Source organism: Adiantum capillus-veneris, chromosome 22 (genome assembly GCF_014529385.1).
Source record: "Adiantum capillus-veneris isolate H3 chromosome 22, ASM1452938v2, whole genome shotgun sequence".
Lineage (NCBI taxonomy): Eukaryota > Viridiplantae > Streptophyta > Polypodiopsida > Polypodiales > Pteridaceae > Adiantum > Adiantum capillus-veneris.
Window position 1 is genome coordinate 106,671,853 of NC_140952.1, and position 21,825 is coordinate 106,693,677.

The 21,825-nt window shown below is 41.0% G+C and overlaps 1 protein-coding gene across 1 annotated transcript; it reads right to left on the minus strand.

The window, feature by feature from the left end:
* Positions 1–9,309: 9,309 nt before the first annotated feature.
* Positions 9,310–10,167, minus strand: LOC147429966 (uncharacterized). Its single transcript, XM_086495079.1, has one exon. It carries the CDS (start codon positions 10,165–10,167, stop codon positions 9,310–9,312), a length of 858 nt encoding a protein of 285 aa, XP_086351205.1.
* Positions 10,168–21,825: the final 11,658 nt, after the last annotated feature.

Genomic DNA, 21,825 nt, shown 5'->3' on the forward strand with positions numbered 1-21,825 from the left:
TCACATAGCAAAGATAAGTATCTATCAAGAACCAAATCTTTGAAATATTAAACAACTTCAATAAGCAGCCAGCAAAACCATGATTTTTTCCCCACAGGGGTTGGGCAAAGTTTCTTTCATTTATTCACTTGCGCGCGCGTGCACACACACACACACACACACACACACACAGAGATAGATATATATATATATAGAGAGAGAGAGAGAGAGAGAGAGAGAGAGAGAGAGAGAGAGAGAGAGAGATTGATTGATTTGGGTTATGGGAGGAGAAGGCACCAAATCGTAGCCTTCAATAAATCACTTACAAATTTGTGTTAAAGAAAGAGTGAATGGGTGGCAAACCTCCAAGTTCAACAACTTGCCTAGCCTCTTGTTGCTCACTGCAGCATACTCTCATTTGAATTTAGAGAGAGAGAGAGAGAGAGAGAGAGAGAGAGAGAGAGATTACTTTCTTAGGCTATGGTCACGTGTGGCTAAGCCAACTATGTCCAAATAGAGCATTAAATGAATAACTAAGCCTCTTGCATGTTCATGGGAGGCTTAGTTATTCATTCATCCTCTTGTTGCTCATTGCAGCATACTCTCATTTGAAATTTTGAGAGAGAGAGAGATACATTACTTTCTTAGGCTATGGTCACGCGAGGCTAAGCCAACTATGTCCAGATAGAGTATTAAATGAATAACTAAGCTTCTTGCATATTCATGTGAGTCTTAGGCTGGGTTCACACTGCACATGTTTAGCTTACGCTGACCAACCAAGTGATCAATCGGAGAGTTTTTCAGTTCACACTACTCAAGGTCGAAGCAATGTAAGGTTGTTGTGGCATGCTGACTCACAACACAGAAGTGAGTTTCTTGTTCCGGCTGGTTGAGCCGCCCAAAGTTGGACATCTGCACCAGCAACCAATCGATTGCTTGCTCTTGCCTGCGCAGAAGCACTTTTTGCAGGCGTTGTTATGCGCAATGTGGACAAGATTGGAGCTAAGAGAAAGGGGCATGAAAAGCTTGGGTGGAAAAGCGTACAACAACTGATGCACAGTCTGAATTAGCCCTTCATTCATCCTCTTGTTGCTCATTGCAACATACTCTCATTTGAAATTGAGAGAGAGAGAGATTACTTTCTTAGGCTATGGTCATGCGAGGCTAAGACAACTATGTCCAGACAGAGCATTAAATGAATAACTAAGCCTCTTTCATGTTCATGCGAGGCTTAGTTATTCATTCATCCTCCCAACTAAGCCTTGAACTTCACAACTATGCCAAAATTGGCATAGTTACAAAGGGTGGGCATAGTCATTCATTTAATGCTCTTTTTTGTGTGCGACCAAGAATGAGGCTTAGTTATTCGTTCGAGGCTCATAGGTTGCGTTCTCTTGGGCGTATTCTCTTTCTCTATTGGGGAGGTGGTTCCCACGGTCGCCATTTGAGGGTGTAATTTACAACAATGTACACTTGTAAATACATGATAGGTGTAAAAAAGATTTCTCCCTACTACCTTCCACGTTAATGGTAAATGAAGCTTAGTTATTTGTTCAAATAACTGATAACTAAGCCTCACGTGACCATAGCCTTATTGTTTGGGTATCCTATGATGAGAGCAATGTTCGGGTTTATTCTCCCACATTAAGTGATCAATTTAATATGAGAAAATCATTTGGGTTGGTTAGATATTAGATTTTATGACATTACCTCTCTCTTGAAATCATAGTCGTCCTCGACTATGAGGTAGAAGAGATAAAGGCATAGTCATTAATTAATTTTACTTAGCAGGTAGAGGATCCCTTTTCAACCTACGACATCTTTCCAAGATGGATGACTAATCCATTTGGTGCTTGGGAGACATTGATGCCGCAAGCATGTCTACTCTTTAGTCCATTTCATTCTCCCAAAGTAGAGTGACAAATTCTACTTGGTGTTTAAGAGATGTTGTCATCACAAACATGATTCTAAGCATGCATGCTAGTTAAATTAAAAAGAGAATTAGTCTTATAAGACAAAAACATGGATCATTTAAAAGAAATTTGTACATTTATTTACTCCAATGTAGCATTGTAAGCATTGACAAGGTTCATACTATCCTTAAGCTGTATTCCTTGCATCCATCTAGCATCTTCAAAAGGATAATTTTTGAATTTAATAAGATACCATCGGATAATCTTAACATGTTGTAGTACCTTGTCTTCATGCCAAAGGATAGCTTCGGGTTGTAGCACCTCTTCTTGGTCTTCAACTTCGGGAGGGTCTTCAATAATTGGTCACTTCGTGGCTCTCCTTTGTAGGGCTTGAGTAGGCTCACATGAAAAGCATTGTGGATGAGCCAATGGTTGGGCAATTTGAGTTGGTAGGCCGTCTCATTGATAGGCTTCAAAATTTGGAAAGGACCGTAGTATCTTTTTGGTAGCTTAGCATAATATTTTTGATCGCCCGTAGGATTTTTGCCCGTCGTTTGCTTTAATCAAACCTTAGGAAACTTAAGTAAGACCCAATCATTTTCTTTGAATGTTAAGGCCCTTCTGTGCTTGTCAGCAGCAGCTTTTGGCCTTTGATGAGAGATGGATATAGCCTCCTTAATCTTTTGAAAAGATTCTTGTAGGTCACGACTATACTCATCGGCGGCGAAGATCTTTTGAGTAGTAAGGGACTTTTAGGTCTTCCTTCAATGATCTCAAAAGGTGCTTTTTCCGTAAAAGTATGTACAATATATTGTAGGCATACTCAACAAGAGGTAAGTACTTTTCCCATTGTGAGCGTTGATCTACTTTGGTAACATAGTCTTGAGTAGATCGAGTATCGTAAGATTAGCTATCTCACTTTGGCCATCCATTTGTGGGTGATAGGCCGAAGAGAAATTTAATCTTGTTCCTAGATTTTCAAGACACCTTTCCAGAAATTACTGGTCATTCTAGGATCTCTATCTGACACGATGGATGTTGGTAATCCATGGTGTTTGGAAATATGTGATATAAAGAGAGTTGCCATTTGGTATGCCTTAATAATCTTTTTGACAAGAATAAAGTGTGCTTGTTTGCTAAACCTGTTGACTATTGTCCATATTCCCATATTCCCATGGATAGACTTGGGTAATCCAAAGATGAAATCCATGGATATACTCTCCCATGGTGAATTTGGGATAGGCAATGGCTGGAGTAATCCACGTTGCTTCCCTCTATCATATTTGGTCTTTTGGCATACTACACATTTTGAAACATACTCTGGTATGTCCACTTTCATTGTAGGCCAATAGATATATGTCTCTACTCCTCAGAGAGTAGGTTGAATACCTTTATGCCCCGCATAGGGAGGAGCACGGGATTCATACATAACTTTCTCATGAAGGGAATGGGTAACACATAGCCTATTGCCATGGAGAAGATAACCATCCTGCAAGTTGAATGGTTCCTCTTTCTTCCCCAAAGCAAGGGCTGACATTATGTCTCTAAAATCAGGATCAGTAGCATACTCGTTTATCATAGAAGATAGATCATTGTGAGTAGCTATAGACACTATATTAACCTTTGGTCGTCGTGAAAGTGCATCAGCCACTTGATTGTGCTTACCAGCAATGTGAGCAATATGAAAATTAAATTGTGAAAGAGAATTTTCCCACTTCATTTGTTTGTTGGGCAGCTTGGTTTGCGTCATGAAATACTTGAGACTTTGATGGTCTATTTGTGGAGTCCCCAATAGCCAGTGCTTCCATGTGTCTAGGGCATGTAGAACAGCTAAAAGTTCTTTCTCACAAATGCCCAAGACTCGTTCATCCGTATTGAGTCTTCGGCTCTCATATGCTATGCATGCCCTTCTTGACGCAAAACTGCTCCAAGGCAATCACCACAAGCATCACATTGGACCTCAAATGGTTTTGAGAGATCCGGAAGCATGAGAACTGGTTGGGAGATAAGCTTCTCCTTGAGCTTATCAAAAGCATTTTTCTCTTTAGCAGTCCATACATACTTAACGTTCTTCTTAGTTAAGTCATGTAGTGGTCCTGCTATTTGAGAGAATTTTTTTATGAAGCGCCTATAGTATGCGCACATACCAATAAATATTCTTAGCTCATGTAGATTCTTTGGGTTAGGCCATGCTTTTATTACCTCTAACTTTGATGGATCCATACGGATACCATCTTGGGAGATAACATGACCTAGGTGTTGAATTTCTTAAAGGAAAAAATCACTTTTCTTTTGGTTGAGAAAAAACTTATTCTCCCTCAATGCTTGAAAAATCACTTGGAGATGTTGCGTATGTTCCTCTAAAGACTTGGAGTAGATGATGATATCATCAAAGAACACTCCAGTGAATTTACGATAAGGTCTAAAAAATTTATCCATTAGATGATTGAATGTAGCTGGTGCATTAGTCAAGCCAAAAGGCATGACTAGATATTTATAAAGACCAAACGTTGTGCGAAACCCGGTCTTTAGGATATCTTCATCCACTATCCTTATTTGATGATAGCCACTCTTAAGTTCAATCCTACTGAAGTAGGTAGAGCCTTGTAGCTTATCAAATAGATCTTCTACCCGAGGCACGGGAAATCTATTTTTGATAGTGATAAGGTTTAGTTCTCGATAGTCCACACACATACGGTATGTACCATCTTTCTTTTGCACTAAAAGGACTCGAGAACAAAAGGGAGAGGAACTAGGCCTCACCATCCCTTTGTCTACCAATTCCTGTACTTGCCTCATGATCTCCTCTTGTTGAGCTTGTGAGACTCGATAAGGAGGCTTGTTAGGCGGTGAGCTTCCTGGAAGGAGCTCAACGCGATGGTCATCATCCCCTCGTTTTGCAGGTAAGTCCATAGGGATCTCATCAATGAACACATCTTGGAATCCTTTTAACAAAGTAGACAAGTGTAACTCTTCTTGATTCCTACCATTTACATTTGATGAAACATTAGGATCTTTTAGTGATTCTTTGACAGAGCTCTTCATTGACTTATCAAAAGCAGGAGGATTTACAAGTGGAATAGTACGACCACGCTCATAGCATCTATGTACATGTTCTTTCCCCTGTAGGTGATGTAGATTATCCTTTCAGGGAACTTCATACCTCATGTTGGAGAGGAGAGATGAAGAAGTCTTCTTTGTCGACATAGCTTTGTACATGAAGCCTCAACTCCCAATCAAGGGAGTAACGAAGGCTTGCTGTCCCTTGAAAGTTGCATCAATCGTTACCATATCCCCCATCTCGAAAGCTTGAATGCCCAACTTGGTGGCCAACTCCGTTGATATGAATTTGTGAGTAGAGCCAGGGTCAAACAAGATGAATGCATCATGCTCTCTTACCTTCCCCCAAGCATAGGAAAGTGATGATCATTTGCAATGGGCGTCCTCTTTTGGAGCTTCAATGGTGGAAGCCATAGGAGTCTCATTGCGAGCATTCTTTTTGGGGCAAGAATGATAGCCATGTCCTTGGTCCCCACACCTGAAACACTTATGGTCCTTGCGAAAAGCTTCAAGCTCTTCAGGAGAGAGTTTGTTTTTACCTTTGTAAACTCCCTTATCCTTCGACCAATTGTTGTTGTTGTTGTTGGAAGTGCCTTGGGAAGAATTTTGAGCATTGGTCTTCCCCTTTGCATCATTTTTGTCTTTGTTTTCCATGGGCTTGCCATTCCGTCGAGCCCCTTGATGGAAATTAATGCATGAAGCAACCATGGTGTGATGGATTACTTCGCTAATAGAACCAGGCCATTGAGAGTTGATGTATTCAGCCATCTCTTCAACTAATACCGCATAGAATTTCTGCCTTTGCTCGGCAAAATCTATCTTTTGAAAGACAGTGGCCTTGAGATGTAAATCCCAAAACTTGTCTACATACTTGTGGATAGACTCATGAGAGAGAAGCTTCAAGCTGCACCATTCCGTAAGCACTTTGTCCTTTGCATTGCTTGTAAGGAATTGCTTCATGATGGAAACTCGTAGAGTTTTCCATGTCTTTGGGGCTTCGTAGTTGCCACAAAGGCTAGTCCACCATTGACAAGCTGATTTTTGAAAGTGCATAGCTACATGGCGTAGCTTGGAGGACTCTGTGAAGCCCTCATCTCCAAAGGCCGCATCAAATTGCTGGATGAAGGCCAATACTTTGTTGGTAGCACCAAATGTGCCATCATAGGTGAGAAAAGAGATACTCTTTCCCCCCTCCTTGAACTTCTTTAGCTTTTGTGACCTTCGCCATGCAGGGAATGATTTGCGATTTCCTCCCCTCTTCTCCTTCTTCTTCACCTTCCTCCTCTTCTGATGAAAGGTATGGCTATCCTCCTGTCTTTGGGGCTTCGCACTTTCCACAAAGGCTAGCCCACCATTGACGATATGATTTTTGAAAGTGCATAGCTACATGCCGTAGCTTGGAGGAATCCGTAAAGCCCTCATCTCCAAAGGCCGCATCAAATTGCTGGATGAAGGCCAACACTTTGTTGGTAGCACCAAATGTGCCATCATAGGTGAGAGAAGAGATACTCTTTCCCCCCTCCTTGAACTTCTTTAGCTTTTGTGACCTTCGCCATGCAGGGAATGATTTGCGATTTCCTCCCCTCTTGTATTCTCTAGGAGGATAGCCATAGCTTTCATCGGAAGAGGAGGAAGGTGAAGAAGAAGGAGAAGAGGGTGACCTCTTCCTAGCCCTTTTCTTCCTTTGTTTCCTCTCTTCTCTTTTTGAATGACGAGGAGAAGGACTGTGTGTTGATCTTTTCCTCTTGAGAGGAGTGGGTGATCGTCTAGACTGTTGTCTTTGTGGAACCACATCTTCAAAGGAACTTAAATTTTCATTGCTTTCTTGCTCTTTGGATTCCTCCTCTCGTATGGGAGAGAGTCCTCTTTTGGGGGTCTCTTCAAGAGGCCTCCTAAGCTCTCTCTCCTCTTGGAGAGGAAGGGAAATTCCATAAGCACAAAGTTGTTGAGTAACTTCGGCTTGCAAAGCAAGGTTGCCCATAGCTTGCTTCAACCTAGTGACGAGATAATTCACAAACATGGGAGCATCATCATTAGCACATTCATGTGCAAAATCAAAGCTATCAATGTTCATTCTACTCTCTTGATTATTGTCAACCATGTTAACAAAATTTATGTAAGTAATTAGTGTATGCTTTGGCAATTCAAACACCCACGGCTCGGAGTGGTTAATTATAGAGAGTAGAGGAGTAGGTCTAACATAGCAGAGTTGCCCAGGGATAGCTCCTTTCAGACTTCTTATGGCTCAATAATGGTAAAGCCGTAGGCAAGTCTAAAAAGACTCCATTATTAAGTCTAAAGCTCCCGAGGTGTGCACCATATCCCACATAGTGGGCTCAACAAAACCGATAATAGATCCCAGTTCCACTTACCCTAATATAATTAACAACATCAACCATTTATAGGCTACTTAAGGACCTCTCTTCTTAAGTAAGAAAAGAGAAACCAAATGTTGTGATTCCAATGTAATGTAATTAGCCTTTTAACTTGAGTTGGAGCGGAAAATGAATAACATATTGAGCATTTCCTTGAGCATTCCTTTGTGTGTCGATGTAGAGTAAGAAAGAAAGTGCTTGGATGGAGAGAGAGCAACACTAACACATTCATTACTTCATTAACATGGCATGAACAATACTTGTAAAAGAGAGTGAGAGTATAGAGTAATTGACACCAATAGAGGACTGGATTAGTTGGAGCCGGTCCCCCCTCCAATAGCCATTTGTATTATAGATTCTTCCATAACGGAAGTCTTGTTTACAATACAACTGATTGTGTTCCTTGAGACCTTCTTGATGAGGTGAAGATGGCAAGCTTCACTACCAAGCATTAGCATAACAACAACAATAAACATGATTAGCATGAAATTGAAAAATGCCAACCTCAATCCCAAGACCTCAAACACCATGAAAGGTGAGGAGAGCTCGCAGGGAGTGAGGAAGAAGAGAAAAGTAGTAGTATCTCTACGAGAAAGCAATACCCCCTTGCACATAATCACTCATAGCTCTTGTAGCATAGCTTAGCATAGTGATAATGGAGATTAGAGAGATTGATAAGCAAGCATAAACATTCTCTTGTGTGGATTTGCATCCATAGCCAAGAGCTTCTTGTAGTAAGCACTCAACTTCTCAAGCTTGGAGAAGGAAATGGAGTTCTTGTTTCACAAGAGTGTGTCAAGAGAAGAATGAGAGAGAGAGAGAGACATGGCTCATGGGATGTTCAAAAATGAGAGAGATAGAGAGAGACGGAGAGAGGTAGCTTGGTCGATCCCCTTTCCTAGGCTTCCCTTGAAGCTCATTGGGCCATGTAGCCCTCTAGCCAATGAGAGCTTGGCTCCCTTCAGGGCAAGTTGTGTAGTCTCTTGAAAAATTTCTTTCTTTCCCACTTGTGAGGTTAAGCTAGCACCCCCCTTGCTTAAGCACAACCCTTGCCTGCTTGAGCATTGTACCTCTACACCTGACATGTGGCCCCTTTCCTCTCATGAGAGTATGGGCCCTTGGTGAGGTGCATACATACTACTCACATCCCTCCTTTGTAGGGCTCGCCCCCTTCTTTGTAGCAAGTTCTTTGAACTTGGTAAGGAGGCAGGCCCGTTGCTTAAGCGCAGCCCTTGCTTAAGCAAGCTGCCCCCTTGCCTGCTTGGACCTTAATTGACTAAAGTTTAAAAGACTATGTCTTAAGGATTTTAACACTTACCTTTGGAGCCTTTAATGAAACCAACCCTAAGGTCTTTTGCTCCATTGATTGGCCTTGCTCTTTGATAGACCATTTCTCATTTGGACCCCTTTACCATTGACCCCGTGTTGAAATAGATCTATAAGCACATCTATATCTTAACCCTTGTTCCCATTTATTCTCCCACATTAACTGATCACTTTGATATGAGAAAATCATTTAGGTTGGTTAGATATTAGATTTTATGACAGAGTTTGACCAGCCGAAACATGCACGCTCAATCTCTGTACATCTGGTGCATCACTATGTAAAGGACAATCAAAAATCCTCTAGCAAGCCTCAGATGCAGATACATAACGGCCATCCATATACATATCTATCTTGTCAACATTCTCCCTTTCAACAGCTTGCACCGACGTATGAAATCTTATAGTTGCCCTATCACGCCCCTTGTAGATGTACTTGTAGACATACTTTACAGTTGAAATTGTGGAGCATATCTCAGCATTTATATGTGCATTAAAAGTGTCGATAATATAGGATTATATGGCACCACCCATCGATTATTAATAGTGGAACCCCTAACCTTGGCAGTGGAGCCATTGTTATGTCGCACATAAATGGGATAACCATTGTTATCCACGATTGTTTGCTCATAGAATGGTCGTGGATATCTTATAATACATCATTCGTCAAACATGCAAGGAGATGAAGTGTTGAACTCACCACATGGACCATGAATCTTACAGTTGACAATGATATGATGCAACAACGGAAATAGATTCTTATCGGGCAACTCTGCACAAACCATCTTATCGTAGTCAAATGTTGATTGAGGCTTACATCGAGGATCTAGAATTAGCAGGGTGTGAGAATGTGGCAAGCCCCTCTTTTGGAACTCCACAACAGACATGTAAGCCACCACTTTCCCAAAAATGTCTTCTTTCAATATGTGCTTCATCATACTGGAGTGTTTCTGAAAGAAAACCCCGGTTGTTATGTCTGGTCGATCAGTGGAAGCCTGTCCCGACAGCAATGACTCGTTTATTTCTTGCCAATTAGGGTTGCATGTGAACATGATGAGCAGGTCTGGCTTTCCCTTTGCATGCATAATTGCCATTGAATCTTGATACAATTGGTACATGTGTCTAGGGCCACCAGTGAAAGATGAGGGCAAGACAATTCTTCGACCCACACATTGACCAAGGAGAACATCATTCTCAGATGAATGCACCATGTCAACTAAGCCTGCGTATAACTCTGTCCTCAATGTTTGCTGATTGTTATGAACCCACGAAAGGCGACAATCCTCAATGGCACAATATGCATCGATCGTAAACTGCTGAAGTAAACGACCACCACGAAGCAAGCATAGTTCTTTATCAGCACGAACTTGTAGCTGATATGCATAGTACTCTCTTTGACTGACACATTCTTGATTAATCAATGCATCCAAAGAAGCACGCGCATCAGCATCATAAGGTACCCTAATATGCCATCCATCTTCTCCCCGAGGAAAGAGAAGAACATACAAAAGTGGCATATACGATCTTTGTAGATTTGATATCGTATGCAATCTTCCATCTCGACAATGAATCACAATGTCTCGATGGCTAGTTGTTTGTAGATCCCCTTGACCTGGCATAATTCGAGCAACCTCATATGCCAACAGGTATCAAATACTGCCTAGAAGTATTTCTTTTCTTACAAATTATCATTTTGATCTCGATACTAGGGCTATCATGTAACGTTCTGCCAACATTATAGAAGGCATCCGCATATGGATTACATGATTGCATCATTATCGTCAATTCATTAAGAGTAGAAAAATCCAAACCGTCCAATGAATTCATGCGATTTTGAATCTCATGCTCAGTATTGTACACATACTTCTGTGAAAATTTTGGAGTACCTTCTCCATGCGGAATCAAAGAACCAATTTGATGGTACATGCCACCATGAATACGAAAACAATATGCACCAGATCTACCCGTCAATGTCTTTGAATGCTAGCCCCAAGAGATACAAATGCCATCACACTATTGTAACTACTGATGTTCCTTTTGAAAGTTCTACTTGAAACATCATTATTATTGAGTAGTCTCTCCAATTATCCGGTGGTCTTGCAAGAGGCAAGAGAGAAACTTTCCCTCCCCTACAACAATATTTTCCAGTGGATGGTGTCACAACTTCCTTCATCTCACACAGCCAGAGGCGTGCACCACAAAACTCACAACATGATGACACAGTCCCCATACATTCTGTATGTAAAGACACATGTGTCAACGGCAGCATGGAAGAATGAACTCCTGCTATACATGGGTAGGTATGTAGAATGCAAGCGATGCCTCCACGTGAGCTATCATGAACATACGGGGTGCGCTCCTCAGTTTGATCATCTATGAGAGGATAGAAGTGGCCATCATATTGTCGATGGTGTCACTCTCGTATACTAGAGGTTCGTTGCCTTGCCCGTTGTCGACAATATCTTCTTATTGCATCCAAACATGAACAGTGTGTTGTCTTTGTCGATGATCTTGGAAGACAGTTGGCAAGTCTTGAGGAATGGTAACATCACCATGAAAACAACCCTCCACAAATGGAGAGGACCCCCTACCATGACCGTGGCCATTTGTGGTGAATGGCACGTATGCAATGCGTTGTACAACAGCTTGCTGATGATAATGTCGTGCAACTTGTCGACGTGCACGTGTACGTGAGTGTTCACTCGAGGAGTTAGGAAGACAAATGCATGTATCCCCTATCCTCATTGATGCTTTTGTTGAGAAAAAAACACCAATTATACAATAAGTACATCAGATTATTTTTTAAACCTCCAAAAGTAACCTCAAAATATTACAACCACATTACAATATTGTTAGACTATTGCACACAAGGAAGAGAAGAGAAGGCACGTTGCACATGAATTCAAAATTATTAGAAACCTCCTTTCGTTAGGTTTAATACACCTATCATTTCACGTATTTCTCTATCATTTCATGTGTTTAATACACCTATCATTTCACGTGTTTCTCTATCTCTTCCTTTAGCAAGGGTTATTGAGACTTCATAATACAGTCTCTGACCATCTTCCTATTGGCGATCAAAACCACCCCTTTCATGCGGTTCTCTTATGTCGCTAGACATTATGATTGTAAAGACAGCATGCTTCAATGTGGATAGGAAGGTTGAACAACCAAACTATGGCTCAAGTGTTAAGAGTGCATGTGAAAGTTTTCACCCCCAATTTGGAAAATTCTCGCTTCATCTTCAAACAGGCCAGGCTGTGTTTTCAAATGTCTAAGGAGCAGCATACATGTATAGGAGGGGGAGGTACTATGTACACTAAAAGTGCTAAACTTCAGAATGCGAAACTTCAGAATCCGAAATTTGACGCTCGAGCAGTGTTTGGGAAAATCATTTTTTCAAACATACAAAATTCCTTTCCTTGAATTTTCCAAGAGGAAATTTAAGAAATTTAGGTCTATTTTGCGGTTTTTTACAAGGGTGGAAAATGGCACGACATTAAGATGGGGACACATTTTTCCCAAACACTGCGCTCAAGTCTCGACTCTTGAGCGTTCTCTCCAATGTTCGAGAAAAATGTGTCTCAGTTTAATATCGTGTTGTTTTCAATTTCAAAAATGCTAGTTGAAGGTAAGGGGAAAAGGAGAAATTTTGTCCCAAAATAGAGAAAATAAAAACCCAAAAAATAAACCTAATTTTCTAAATTTTCCTCTTGGAAAATTCATGAAAGGGAATTTTGTATGTTTGGAAAAATGATTTTTCCAGAACACTGGCTCTCTCTCTCTCTCTCTCTCTCTCTCTCTCTCTCTCTCTCTCTCTCTCTCTCTTGCGCACACCGCTGCCCTCAGACTCAAGTTGCACTCTATCTCAGTGCGAAGTACAGAGTCCAAACTAGGGAGTTGACGTGACACAGTGACTGGTTTTTGGATTTGAACCCGTTTTTGCTTGAGCTTTGAGCCTTGTGCTACGCAATTGCAGTCTCTCCTGCCTGTCAAGAACCCTAATAGACCTAGGAAACCTAGTATCAGGTCGGTTGCAACTCACAAAATGGTAACTAAGCAAACATGTTGCAATTAGAGTGGAGCAACTGCATCGTCAAAAAAGCATGCGAGTTTGGTTGAATGTAGGCACATGTTCTTGGCCCTTACACATCCCACACTGGCGCGAAAGGGTAAGCAAAAGAGTCCGAAGTCTTTTGAGATCATGTCTCATCCTCCACCACCTCGCATCCCTCCGCTATTGTTGCCTCGCATCTCCAAACTTAGGCCTAGAGATAAGTGGTTTATGAGTGGACCTAATAATTATAAGGGCCCATTTTAAAAGAGCCCAATTTGAAAGGGCTCGTTCACACTAATAATTACAAAAAACTGTTATTTTTAAAAAGGTGCACCAAACTTTATTAAAAAAATATGTAAAGAAGAGTTGGACCCTACGTTCACGTGTAGTCACTCGTGCAAAATCCACCTTGACCCTTGTTGCAATTTGCATTGGTTCCATGCAACATGCTTAGCGAGGCCTTGCGACATTCACCACTTGTTGTTGTGCTCTTAATGACTCAATTTTCGTACTTCCCTAGCAATCTTGGATTGTCATGCACGCTTCATTGTGAGCTTACGAGTAAATGCGTGCACAAAAACCAGTTGAACATCTCCTCCAAATAATTAGATTGCATCATATCACCACCATGTCGAGTATGTTTAAAGTACACCCCCCTTGCTTGATAATGGGACTTCTCTATGCCTTGAGTGCTAAAAATCTCAAGCGAACCATATGTGTGCATAAAAAATGCACCATGCGCAAACAAGATAGGCTATTCACATGAGAAAGAAATGCACATTATTTAATGAAAAAAATCTCTTGTAATAAGTTCACTACATGGCATGGCTTACCATGTAATGTGTGATGTTATTTTCACCCCAAGAAAGGGTGAAGACCTTGGTGAAATTTGCCAAGACTTCTTCAAATGATTGGCATTGTTCTTCTGTTGTGTTGGTAAGGCCCATAAGCTTGACCATTTTATCAAAAGTTGCCCAAACTTGCTTGCACTTGTTTGCAAGCTTGCCATTTGAATCATTGTCAGTAGTAGCTTTGCATAATTTCTTCCAAAGTTCCCAAAGGTTACCTGCCTTGTGGTTGGAGCTATTTTGAGCATCATATCAACCAGGCTTTCCTTCAATTACTTTCTTCAAAGAGTGTCTGGCTTTTTGTCCACTCATTGACACTTGTTGGGCAATTTCATGGCTCTTCCCTATGTTCTTTGTAGCAACAATTGACACATTTCCAGTATGACAGCCAATGGAATTCAAGAGTGCCTTCACCCTTTCGATCGCTTCTTGGGACTTTTCCAATGGCTTTATTGTGAAAACATAGTCAATGTGGAGCTTCAATAGCCTATCAAAAATGCGCATGAATGTATGTAATGTACAAAAATATACATTCAATAGAGGAAAGGGAAAGATTGGATTCTGAGCCAGGTCCTTTTGTGTACAATCTGGGGCATTGAGCACGGGACATCTCAAAATAGACACTTCCCATTCGCTGCCTTCATCTCCAACATCAAGATTGTCCAACCCTTTGTCTCCATCCCCTTGCCATGGAAGCATTGAACCGCCCTTTGCAGAGTTCTTGTGTGCTTTTTGTCTGTTAGGTTTATACCCTCGAGTGCAAAATGGACAAGGCAAGAGAGAAGAAGCCCCTTGTTTGCAGCCAAGCAAACACTTTATGGTCTTCAAGTCCCCACCTAGGTGCCACTCCACATCAAAGCTACAAAAACCCTCAACCTCCAACTTCTCACCTACAAATTCGGAGTGTATTACTTTTGTGATCCATGGAGTTCTCTCAAAAATCCATGAAAGTACTCCATTGGTCTCTTTGGGCACCTCAATAGCACCCAACCACCAAATTTCTTTCTCTGATTGCACACTAATAAGACGGAGTGAGAGATGGCTTGATTGAATCCCTTCGCTTGGTTTGCAAAAGGGCTTCATTCATTAGAGTGACACTTAACCTCTCTAACCTTTGGCCTTTCACTATTTGACACTCATCGAGTTTCAGTACAAACATGAACTTTGTGCCAAGCACTACAAAATAAGTAGTGGCAAGACCTTAGACTTCAAAGCCTATGATAAGAAGAACACAACCAAAAGAAATAAGTATGGTGTGTCACTTTCTTCAGGTAACTCGTAGAATCCAAGCATGGCTCGTTGAAGCCTTCTAAGGTCCACAAAAATATTATTCCATATTGTGTAAGGAAAGCCCTTTTTTGAAGGTCTTATGGAGTGTTTCCTACCTTTTCCCCTTGCCTTTGGTGTGCACGAAGCATAAAGCAAAGCTGGCATTGTGTCCTCAATGTGTAGGTATGCCCCAATGTGGGAGAACACATCTTCGTTTGTGGCCTTCTTTGCAAGGTTGACCACGGAATAGAAAATAGGTTTTCCACAATGCCACGCTCTTTGAGGGTATCTTTTATGAGTTAAAAAACAGCCTGGTAGGCTTTGGTGTTGATCCTAGCCTCATCACAAGCTTCTTGCATGTCATCTTTACTAATCACATTTCTCAATTTGTGCATAAGGTCCTTGGCGTCTGCATCCCTAATGTGCTTCCTCCTAGGTGATTATAAGATACAAATCACATCATGGGTATTGAGACAACTAGTGAGAAGGTTGACTCGATCATCTTGGCTTGTTCCACTGCATGCCTCCTGGATGAAGTTTCTAGCAACCAATAAAATAAATGTTAGCAAATAGTGTGAAGTGAAAATGTATCTTGCAAGTGAAGAACAAATCACCTTGTGGATGTCACTCGTTGTTTGCGTGCTCCACCCAAATGTGCAAGGATTTTAATGGATGAAAATGTGAGCTTGCGCTTCCTTGCATCAAGGGGTGTTTCTTTCAAATATGTGATGGTGTTGGCAAGCTTCATAATGTGGGTATCTTTTCTTGCATATTTTGCTGGAGAGTTTCAACCTCCCTGTCCAAAAAGGAAATACTTTCTTGTAATGCCACTGTCTTCAGCTCAAGAGCTTGACATTCGTGCATCCACGAATGCAAAGAAGCACATGCATCCATACACAACCGCTTGCAATAGCCTAACAAGCCTGCTTCTCCCCTCCTAAGATATTGAAGAAATGTCAAAAGGCTATTAAAGGATGGATGGAAGCAACTTATAGGATCATAAGGGTATAAATGTTCATCCACCCAAATGTCAATATTCATTCACCGCCGGTAGCACGATTTTTCTGTGATGACCTTTAATCAACCTCACATACGGCCTTCAGTGCAAACGCCATGGGCAAGCAAATATGTATGCTTTTGGTGTACGGAGTACATGGTGGTGAAGGCACACGATTTGTGATGTCCGTAAGCACCAAGGTAGTCGTTGCTTGAGGAAGCAAAGGATGAAAAGAGAGAGGGGGAGGGAGAGGGAGGAAGATGGGAGGAGAGAAGGGGGCAGGAAGGGAGAGGGAGAGAGAGGGGAGGAGGAGGAGAGAAGGGGGCAGGGAGGGAGAGGAGAGGGAGAAAAAAGTTTTTTTCTTTTTTTGAGGAGGAGGAGGTGAGAAGGGGACAAGGAGGGAGAGAGGAGGTAGGAGAAGGAGAGAAAAAGGTTTTTTTTTTTGGGAAAAGATTTTGAAAAAGATGGACTTTCAGTGCTAGTAGGTTTAAAAAAAGGTCAAAAATGATTTTTGGATATGTTTGTTGGGGGAGGTTTTAAGTCAAAAATAATTTTTAAAAAAAGTCAAATTTTGGCTCTTAGTGACCCACGTTTTTTATGATGTGGCCACACCCCTTTACTCCTTTCACTTTCAAAAAGCTAAAGAGAGACGTAACCTCCTAGGTCCACATCCTACATGTGTCTAAAACAAAGGATAGAAAGCCTACGCAAAACTAGCTTCTTGAATGCCCTTGTTCCCTTAACCCTACACAACATTAGCTTTAATCGCTAAAAATTAGGATTCCTTACAAGACCCATGCAATCAAAGATGAGGATAAGGGTAAAGGAAAATCTAATAACGCCAGGTCTTGTAGGAGTTTCAAGACCACATCCTGTCTTAGGACAACAACCTCCACTGCCAAGTGCTAGAATGCATGTAGACATGAGATACACTCTGATGATGGAAGTATCTAACAAACAAGCACTAGTACCAACTACGATGTACTATACCAACCAAAGTGGGTATTGCCCTTCAAAGTGACAGAAGATGAGAGAAACACATGGAGTGGTGAGGCCGATACAACTTCCACCTTCTGCATTTTGACATGAAGAAAGAAGGTATGAGATGGACGAAAGGACATTGCGGTTCATTGTGAATAAAGGCTTAGCTAGATCAGAGCCTATTTACAACCAAGAGGAAATGTAAGAAGAAGCTCTTCAACCAGAGTGTCACAAAAGCCGTGACACCCACTTGGTCAAACAATGTCCTCAGACGGAGATCACTCAAGTAAATGCCTATTGTCTTGATTGTGGTGTTATTCACTTGATCCCCGACTGTCCAAAAAATCCAAACCGAGTCATAAAGATCACAATGAATGTCTCAGGAATCGTTCAACTATCGAGAACAAAAATGTCATACTAGTTCAAGTAGTTACGAGAGTGCAAGCTCAAAAGGAAGCTGATAAGAACCCAGAGACAAAGAAAATGGAAATCGACGCGAGTCTAGAGACAGGTGAACCAAAGACTATGCACCCAGTCAAAAACCCAAGAGCAAACCGAGTAGTTGGAAAGATAGAAAGGCTAGGATGAAAGCACGTAGGGAACGAGAGAAAAATTACCTAGCTGAGGAGCTTACCCAAGCTAAAGAGAAGATAAGACAACATGAGGAGAGGGTTTCACCTTCTCTTATGCAGACATCTCAACCTCCAGAAGAACCATCCATAGATGAGAAATCGAGAAGTGCTAGTTCAAAAGGATCGGTGTTGGTCGAGAAGGTTAATAAGCCATTAGACACCCTCCTAAAATCCTATGTAACACGGATCAAAAATAACCAAACCAAAGAACACAGGTGGATGACATATCCATATGAGGAACTAGAAAAGGAAAGGCTTGAAATGTACGAGAAAATGATTCAAACAGCCCAATCTTTACTAGAACCACCAGTTATAAACCTAAGGATGTGATCCATGTGCCACCTACACCAGTAATACCACCAAGCGAGGAACAAAAAGATCCATGTTCCAATCACGAGCATGGACCAAAGCTCAAGGACCCGACATCAGAGCCAAGGATAGTGTTGAATACCACGGATAACTCTTTCGAGGAATTTCACATAGCTATACCTGAGAGTTGTAAAGAAATAGATGGTCTTGACGAATTGTGGAAACAAGTTAGAGAGTCCAATAAAGCAAGTGAAATAAGCAGACAAGTAAACCATATGGGTTATGGAAGAGGAGTGTCTCTTCCACCAATTAGAGGAAGTTGAGACTGGATCTCAAATGAATCTAGAAGTGGAATCGTATTGGGGAGACAAAGGATCTATACAATTTATGGACAGTCAACCCCATTCACTAAGAACACTGCCGTCCTATACGGGAGAGTACGAGGCCAAGTCAAACTTTATTGCAATCTCATCACAGAGACTATCTTTCAACAAGGTCATCGATTCAAAAGGGTTGATAGACATTTTGTCGACAGCAGTCACCTGTATGATAACGTTAGCCGAGTTGCTCAGAATACGACCAAACATGTGCACTACTATGGAAAAGTTCCTAGAGAAATTTGGTGTTAAAAAACCAATGACTCAAATCGAGGAAGGGATCAAAGAGCTGGAAATGCCTTAGCTAAACACTAGGCCAGTGCCATTAAATAAAGGTGGAGAGTATTATGAGGGAGAAGATGAGAACACAGCCCTTCCAATGGAATTCCAAGGTGTACAAACCATGGCAATCCTTGACAACGGAGCTGGTGTTTCCATCACAACAAAAGAGGTCTGGAAAAAATGGGGAAAACCAGTAGTGAGGGCTACCAGAATGAAACTGTAGCTTGCAGACGGACACACAAAAAGGCGCATAGGACTGCTACAAAAAGTAGTTGTTACTTCTTGTGGAATTGAATATGAGCATACTTTTTCTATTGTTGACTTTGGCAAGAAGAACAACTTTCTAGGAAAACCATTCATGCGACAATTGAAAATGATCCAAGACTGGGGTTATGACCATATCTACCTGCTGAGACGTATGGAAACCACAACAAGAATAAATCGTAAGGACCATAGTTACAAGGATGTGATGAAAACCTCTGTAGAAGAGTTTTATTCCGCTACTATAGCAGGATCAGCACTTCCAGCATGGATGGGTAAGCCTAAAGAACTGTGGATGTGTGGAGCTTCCCAATGTGGAAGTTTAAAGCAAGAGGAGTGTATTTAGAAAGGGCAATCAAAGATAAGTATCATATCCCAGAACCCTTTCTAGAGGAAGCATTAGAGCCACTCAAATGGGAACACATCTTGGCTACTCTGGATGTGTGTGCTATTCAAGACGGTCCAACAACGAAGTTTTGTGATAAAGATGGCTATGATGTCATTTCTAATTTTGCAGTGAGTATGATCCAGGAAAACAAAGACAAAGAAGAAGACGAGTTCTATGACTTTGTAGAACACTTGGAGCTTTAAGAAGATGCTGACAATGGAAATCCAGACAACCCAACAGGTGACATGAACAAAACTTTAACAAATGCACGGTTTTATGATTGTCCAAATCAAAGACCCAGGAACCAATGTCACGGCTACAAGAATAAAGTGCGTTAGAAGTGGATTCCAAAATCTTCGATGGAAATGCAACTGCAACAAGCATCCTCATATGTGGCTCCTATATAGGAAGAAAAGATTCAACCAAGAAGAAGACAGCCATGTCAGTGGTCTAACAACGTGCTAATCAATTGGCTAGAGAAATACTCCCAAAAACAGCAATCCAAGAGAAAACAGTTAGTAACTTTTCATAACCAGCCAAACCACAAGGGGAAAGTGCTAGAATGCAACCTTGCAAAGTAGCGATAGTGATGATTCTTATGACATCCCCTACCCCAAAACTCAAGTCACTGAACAATGAAGGCCTACTAAAGCAAAGAACAACAAGTCAGAGCCAAAAAATTTGACCAATCTGGATACCAAAGAGCCAGCTTGGCTAAAAACAGGTATGGATGATGAAAAATCACAAGATCCAACACCAAAAGCAAAACATTTGAAACCTGCAAGAACATCTACAAAAGTCACAAAGTCGCAAGCTTTTGCAACTCAGATTTTGGTTCCAAAGAAGTTGATTCAAGCACAAAGAGGTAATGAATTTATTTGGATTCCAAAACAGAGTATCAACTCCCAAAGTTTGAATCCCATGCTCAATCAAGCATACAAGGACTTAAGCAATGACCGTTGTTGACTCATACAAAGACAAGGCGGGTCCCAAAGACGTCTTTTCAAACATGAACGAAGCAGGGACAAGTATGGGTTCCCAAACAAGCAGCATCAACGAAATAGCTAGTAATCACAAAGAAGTGGGTCCTAAAGGAAACCAAAAAAACTATTAACGCACTACCACTTGAATTCTTTCAATTCTTCCTACGATTACTGTACATTTATAAGAGATCACCAAATTTCTCTAAGACCTTTAATCAAGAAAATGACACAGGAGCTTCAAAGATCATCACATTGCTTAGAATAGGGAGCCTCGCCAGCAAATGCCAAAAAGCAAATTGCTTATACCCACATCTTGTACAGCATAAATTTTATCCATGCATTGATTGTGTATGCATAATAGAGCTACATTACAAGGCCTGCATAGGCACAATTTTTAATTGCCAAGCACATCACATACCCTTAGCGATACCCTATCTTCTAGGAGGACTCCAAATAGGAGGGGGGGAGGCATTCTAAATGCAGACCTAATATTATGAATATTAGAGGGCAATGTTTTGTGAGTTGTGTTAAATTTTTGTGTTTGATTGTAATGATTTTTTGACAAAATTTAGAGTCTATGCCCTCATAATAGCGTTACAGGAGAAGTACAGGGACAAACGCCATATATGAGTCCTTAGGGACATGTGTACAGTGTATATAGCATTTAGAATTCAGTTCAAATGATTTTTGCTTTTTGTTGAGTTGAGTTTTGGTTTTATTTTGTTATTTTTTAGATTTTCTTTTTATTAAAAAAAAGGAAGAAAAATGAAAAATCCCATAATCCAAATGAAGAAAAGACTGAGGAGATGCATGAGCAGTACAAAGCAAAGAAGGTGCAGGAAAATGATGAAACTTCACGAGGTATGCCTCAAAATCCCAATGCACAAGGCTATAATGTTAGAGGTAAGAAAAGAATATGACTTAATGAATCCTAACAAACAAAAGGGACTGACAGTACTGACAAGAACAAAAGGGGCAAAAAGGGACTGGCAGTATTGACAAGAACAAAAGGGGCAAAAATGACAGTTCAGTCTCATCAATTGTGATAGATGTCTGCAAGAGCAACCAAAAATCAAGCCAAATTTTGGTCATCATCATTGTTTCTACATGTGTTTGGTAGCCAGAGGGTGCCAGAGATGCCCATCAATCATTTTCGAGATTGAAATCAAAAAAGTGCCACATACAAGTCCAAATCAAGCCAAACTTTTTCAGGAGTACAAGCTAAGGATTTTTTTTATTTTATTTTTTTAAGAGAAGTTCAAACCATAGCCAAAGATGCAATTTTTTGAATCTGAAGCCATGATAGCCACCTACATACCCTGTACATCATGTATATGAGCTCTGGAGACAAATGGAATATGATAGCTCATAGATGATCATCTATCGCGAATGATATCGGATAAATCCCCTTTGAAGCAAGTTACTAACTTGGGGAATTAATTGGGGTTTGGCAGGCTTTAATTAATTCATGTATCAAGTAGAAGCAATATAATTATTTACACGTTACACAAAAGCTAATAGTGTGGCAGGCAAATACGACTTTGATCACCTTGATGCAGGAACAAAGGAGTCACCAACGAAGAAGAGCAAACACGAGTGGTAGACAAACCAACCTTCATAGGGTTACATACCTTGTCCTTGATGAGGCAAATCAAATGTTGAACATGGGTGTTGAGCCTCAAATCAGAAAAATTATCTCCCAGATTCAGCTGACAGACAAACTTGGTATTGGAGTGCAACTTGGCCTAAAGAAATTGTAGGTCTAGCCAGACAATTTCTACAGAATCCTTA